Source organism: Bradysia coprophila, unplaced genomic scaffold (assembly GCF_014529535.1).
Source record: "Bradysia coprophila strain Holo2 unplaced genomic scaffold, BU_Bcop_v1 contig_476, whole genome shotgun sequence".
Taxonomy (NCBI): domain Eukaryota; kingdom Metazoa; phylum Arthropoda; class Insecta; order Diptera; family Sciaridae; genus Bradysia; species Bradysia coprophila.
Genome location: NW_023503727.1, coordinates 2,159,290 through 2,165,671, shown reverse-complemented (window position 1 = coordinate 2,165,671; position 6,382 = coordinate 2,159,290). Strand labels below are relative to the sequence as shown.

General features: G+C 36.9%; 1 protein-coding gene across 1 annotated transcript; it reads right to left on the bottom strand.

The window, feature by feature from the left end:
- Nucleotides 1–1,354: 1,354 nt before the first annotated feature.
- On the bottom strand, nucleotides 1,355–3,192 carry LOC119082672. The gene is made up of 2 exons (XM_037192248.1): nucleotides 2,959–3,192; nucleotides 1,355–2,880 (listed from the first exon to the last, which is right to left on the bottom strand). The coding sequence occupies exon 2, from the start codon at nucleotides 2,855–2,857 to the stop codon at nucleotides 1,511–1,513; it is 1,347 nt and encodes a 448-aa protein (XP_037048143.1). The 5' UTR covers nucleotides 2,858–2,880; nucleotides 2,959–3,192; the 3' UTR covers nucleotides 1,355–1,510.
- Between the last annotated feature and the right edge of the window lie 3,190 nt (nucleotides 3,193–6,382).

Sequence of the window (6,382 nt, the reverse complement as noted above, 5' to 3'; positions counted from 1 at the left end):
AGAGCTAGGGCCCTATAGGTGTTTTTCAGTCTTTCGACGATATCTACCGAAATACGCACGCAATAGCTGCTTGTGATATATCAAATGAAAGGTATTGACGAGTAGAACAAAGTTGCTGAACATTGTTTTTGTGTAGGATGCAACGCGAGCTTGTTGGGAGGGCTCAAAGGTCGTTACTCGGCCCTAAGTGTTTTTTCCACATAAATCGAGTAAATCTCATCCGATTTTGCCAGATTTAGTTTTTTATGGAAGGTAATTGAATACCGAAAAGAACGTGGCGAAAAAAGTTTCAAATTTGGGCCCTTGGACTAAGGCCGCTACTCGGCCCTAAGTGTTTTTTGCACATAAATCGAGTAAATCTCATCCGATTTTGCTAGATTTTGTTTTATTTGAGAGATAATTGAATACCGAATAGAATGATGGCAAAAAATGTTTCAAATTTGGGCCCTTGGACTAAGGCCGCTACTCGGCCCTAAGTGTTTTTTGCACATAAATCGAGTAAATCTCATCCGATTTTGCTAGATTTTGTTTCATTTGAGAGATAGTTGAATGCCGAATAGAATGATGGCAAAAAAAGTTTCAAATTTGGGCCCTTGGACTAAGGCCGCTACTCGGCCCTAAGTGTTTTTTGCACATAAATCGAGTAAATCTCATCCGATTTTGCTAGATTTAGTTTTTTATGGAAGGTAATTGAATACCGAAAAGAACGTGGCGAAAATTTTTTCAAATTTGCGCCCTTGGACTAAGGCCGCTACTCGGCCCTAAGTGCTTTTTGCACATAAATCGAGTAAATCTCAACCGATTTTGCTAGATTTTGTTTTATTTGAGAGGTAATTGAATACCCAATGGAAAGTTGGCAAAAAAATTTGGGTTTCTAAAATAATATCGTAAATTGTTGGTTTTATTTGAGAGGTACTTCGTACGGGCTTTCGTAATTGCGCTATGCGCAATTTTAAAAATGAACACTTTCAGTAAATTTGACCATGCCCAACTTGACTTGCATTTTGGTAACAGACGCATTAGAGGGTGGTAGACGTATTAGGGTTCCGGGCGTATTACGGCTACGGACGTATTATGGTTACGGACGAAATAGGATTACGGATCGTACGGGGCTAAGTCGCAGCAAACGCTCCGACTGTTCTGATGCCTTGTTTTTATTGCGGATTCGTCATCTATGAACACAACCAAATGCTTTGCCCTTACTGTCTGCTTCCAATTCGACGTGTTACAAACGGCATATTAATCTTATAAGCCCCCAGTACTTCGTACGGGGCTAAAAATAACTCAAAGATCATTCGGTCTTACGTTCAAAGGTTTATTTGAAGAACTTTTTCTGTCAAATCTCGTTGTCATGTATTGAGTAATCGATTTATTAATGGTCTAAATTTGACAATTCTTTAGGAATACAGCATTTATGTAAAAACAAATTGGGATCAAATGTAGGTATTTGTATCAGTGATGCTTCGGAAGTTCAACAATGAAATAGATCAAAAATATATTTAAAAAGTTGTCAGTCATCATTATTGGTTGCTTTCCACAACAACCATTCTGCGTTCAAATCGAGGATGTTTTGATGAACATCAAGTTGGCCATTGGTCCTTACCGTAATTTTTACTCGATTTTTAACAAGATTCAAAATCGAATTGTAACGATTCACATCGACGTTTACTTCGTTTACAACAATAAAATCGATAACCGTCAGCTGTTTGGATGTTCTCAATATTTCAATTACATCCCATAGATGTTCAACTCGAATTTTGTCAATTTCTTTCAGAGCAGGCATATTGTTAATCAAATAATATGCTGTTTCCTTATCACAAAAACGGACGAACAATGAGCGGAGCTTAGTCAAACTGGACATAGCTTTGACGGCATCGGAAAAAGAAATTTTCAAATGCTCAATTGGTACTTCTCGATCAGCGAGCAGGTTAATAAGATTATAAATTGGATGAAAGCCTTGCACAGTCAGACTCTTTAAATTTGCCAATTTAGTCAAATGCAAAACATTGTCTTCAATACCGACGTCTCCTGGGGTCGTTGAATAGACTAAGTGCTGGAGGTTCGGTTGTAGATTTTCGATGTTTTGAAGAATGCGACTAGACAGCGATTGACAACCAGAAATACGAATATTTTGAATTTGTGGATTTGCCGTTAGAAAATCGATAAACAAGGACTCGTCCAGGACTCGTATTAAATGGAATTGAATGGCCGTTAATTTCGGAAATTGGTAATCGACACAATCGAAATTTACGGAATCGTTTGCAATTAACTTCAAACATTTCAGTTCTTTGAATGCAGCTAATCTAACATTTTTGGTATATATTATGAGTAGTCTCTGCAGAACTTGGAATTGAGAACTTCTTGATATATTGAAGACCACATCAGTTCCTTCTGAAATTTGCAACTCGACCAAATTATCTCCACAGTAATCAGAAATCAATTTGAGCAGATCGATTTTTCGAAACTTAGAAGGTTCTATGAAGTTGTATTCTTTTCGGTTATCATCATCTCTTTCGAAATCAAAGTTGTTGCAAATCAAGTCGATTGACTTGATCAAATGACCGAATATCCGTAAGCAACTTGATATACTGTGTGGATGAACAGAAGACTTGCGATTATCGTTTGAAATATTGATACGTCTGAAGCGCAATGGATAACAGTGCATCGCATTTTGTCGGAATCTTTGACACACTGCGGCCACGTTCACGAAATCTGTTAATGTATCCAAATGTCCGAAAATTTCCTGCAAGCAATCGTCGTTGAGCCCAGTTTGGATATTTACTGGTGAGTGTAGAGACGATGATGATTTTGCCAAGTGGTTACTCGCTTCGACCATAACACATCGTTCTGCGTCCATTGTTGTGTAGAAATTAATTGTCTCTGTAGAACGGCGAAAATTCTTGTCACTGACAAAATGCATACATGGAACGGATGTAATGGAAATACTAGGGAACTTACGATTTTCTAACAATAAAAATCCAAACGCAAGCGCGAGCACAAACAGGAAAGGTAAGTTTGATAAGTCAACTGATAAATAGTTGAATTTTGACTCGACTAACAAATATCGTTTACGAATTTCACGTTCTAATTTCTTAGTATTTTCCGTTTACTATAAAAGAAAAAACTTTGTTGGACTCAGATGTTTCGAAAATTTTATTCTGACCTACAAACTGTCCACGCGTCTATAATTATGGTCGACGTGTTTTATTGATGAGTAAGACTACACCATTCATTTATTGAAGAAGTGTGTGAATAAGGCAACATTTTTTGTGCGGCGTCGACTTATGTCAGATCAGAGGCAAAAGTGCTTCGAGTGACAGCTGCCAAATAGAGTACTATTTTGTATCGCCCAAAACCACTTACAGTGGAGGTGTGACACAAGTCCTCTTATCCGCTTACAAAAGAACTGATATCGGTGTAGGTGACGCTTACAGATTCGACACGCAAAAAGATATGCGTCACAAATGGCAGCTGATGAGGAAAGTAAGCGAAAGTTTTATCAAGAGAAATTTTACCCGAAAAATTAGTTTCAGTACTCTATTAACCTGCATACAGTGCATTTCTACGTAAAAGTCATCTTTGCGCGCACATAACACGTATGAATGAAGTAAACACATTGATTGTTAAGAATGTGTTTTGATTGTTTATCATACCATATGTGTGTGTTAGTAGATCCAGTTGCTCATTCTGCACATAGGAAACTTTTCACAATTGTACTTTTAAGTTTGAAAATAAAAAGTTAAAAGTTTCTTGTTGACTAGTGTAATAATAGTTGGCGTATAATTTTCCCAAAAACAGACTTTAGATTTGAGTAAAATCCTGTCTGATTTTTAATGAAATTCTATGTCCAGACATTAGGCTTTGAAATACAGATCCATTTTTATTTGAAGATTTCAATTTGGTAAAATTTACGATGTCGTGGAATTTGTTGTTTAGACCCGTACGAAGTACTGGGGTCTTATAGATTTACACATACGTTTGTAACCTATTGTGGTTGTCTATAGATGCCAAATCAGCGAAACAAGCCATCAGAACAGTCGGAGCGTTTGCTGCGACTACGCCCCGTACAACCCGTAATCCTATTTCGTCCGTAGCTATAATACGTCCCGTAGCCCTATTACGCCCGTAACCCTAATACGTCTACAACCCTCTTATGCGTCCGCTATCAAAATACTTCTGTAACCCTATTGCGTACTTGCAAATTTACTGAATTTCACGCCGTAAGTGCGCTCTAAATTCAAACATAATCATTACGCAGAAACTTGAATATTCAGAATTGTACTTGATCAGTCTGAATGGTACGACTTCGGACCCGAGGTGCAAAACAATGAACTAGAAAGCGATCTTGATCAGTCTCAATCTGGCTGGTATGACTTTGGACCGGACGAACTAGATTTGCCGGAACCATTAAAGAAAAACAATGACTTTTTGATTCCCATTGAGCAAAGCGATATTGTCAATTTCGAACTAGATGCGGGACCCTCTGACCATAAACAGAGCATGCAAGTCTCAACTTCATATTCATCAGACAGGCGTATCTAAGAAATAAGTTAGCTTAAGGAAGCTATGTCTATAGTAAAAAGGAGCAATCATATGTACCTCAACGGCATATGTACGTTGTTTCATTGAAGCATTTACTTTTCCTCTGATTATTTTGAGATTTCCGTCGAATGCAACCTCTTTCACATTTTTCGATTTGAAAGAATTTTCTCCTCTTTTAAAAAGATTGTGATTATATAGTTAAAATACAATATTATCGATGAAAGGGATATTAACTAGTCCATTATTCCCAATATCATTTGATCAATACATTCCAAATTGAATGAAATTGAATGTAAACAATGGATCACGTCAACAAAAGAATTTGGAATTTATTTTTTTTTACATTGGCAGTCATGAAATTTTCCTGAACGTTAAATCGCACCCGATCCGTTGCAAAATTTCAAATATTGAGCGGACTGACGGCGTGAATTCACAAGTTCACTGACAATTCATAGTTAAGAAAGCGTTGATTTTTCCGTTCATTTTTCATTAAATTTTTTTCTGAAGCGCACTTAGAGCGACAATGAGAAACTAATTTAGTCCATAGGTATATAAATATCCCTATAGGACATGGGCTTGGACATAAACAAGGGGAATAAAATACGGGAAGAAATAAAAGCGATAAATCTAAAATAAGAATTGATCACTTGAAAATAAAAATGATTGCAGGAAAATAAGAATGTGATCACAACCAGTTTTTCAAATATAACACTACGAAATAAGATTCTATCAACCTAAAATAAGAAGTGATCACAAGTAGTACCTACCACCCGCTAAATCAAATGTGATCACTAAAAATAAAGAATTTGATCACTAAAAATAAAGAATTTGATCACTAAAAGTAAAGAATTTGATCACTAAAAGTCCGAACGAATACACATAAAAAGCGTTTTAACACGCCGAGCGATCCGGCCCATTGCCCCGGAGCGAAGCGGAGGGCCGCAATGCGAGCCGGGCGCCGGAACGGTGTTGGTAACTTAGGAGTTAATTTTTTTTCTCTCGCATCGTCTAATAATTAGTCTGTGTAATTCATTGCACATAAAAAGCGTTTTAACACGCCGAGCGATCCGGCCCATTGCCCCGGAGCGAAGCGGAGGGCCGCAATGCGAGCCGGGCGCCGGAACGGTGTTGGTAACTTAGGAGTTAATTTTTTTTCTCTCGCATCGTCTAATAATTAGTCTGTGTAATTCATTGCACATAAAAAGCGTTTTAACACGCCGAGCGATCCGGCCCATTGCCCCGTAGCGAAGCGGAGGGCCGCAATGCGAGCCGGGCGCCGGAACGGTGTTGGTAACTTAGGTGTTAATTTTTTTTTCTCTTGCATCGTCTAATAATCAAACAGAATAATAGATAGCATATCCTTATTTCTTGCAATCAAATTTTTTATTTTGCACGATCATTTCTTTATTTTTTGTAATCAAATTCGTATAATTGTAGATCATTTCTTATTTCGAGACGATCATATGTTAGTGGTAAAATTGCATATATTTAGTGATCAAATTCTTATTTTTTGGTGATCAAATTCTATTTTTATTGCTATCATAAAAAAATTGTGATCATTTCTCTTTTTCTAGTGATCATTTCCTATTTTCTTGTGATCATTTCTTATTAAATAGCTATCACTTTAATTACATGCCATAAAATACTCCTCCCTCATTGCTGGGGAGAAAATTTGTATTTTTTTACCTTATTGATAGAAGCCATCTATTTCACAACTTTATAATCCCTGTTTTAAAACCTCCTATGTTTGATGGACATGACTTTGTCAAGAGTCATTTAAATCGAAAAAAAACGCCAAAATAAAAATGGTAAACTGGTGGATGTTGTGTAATATGAAAAT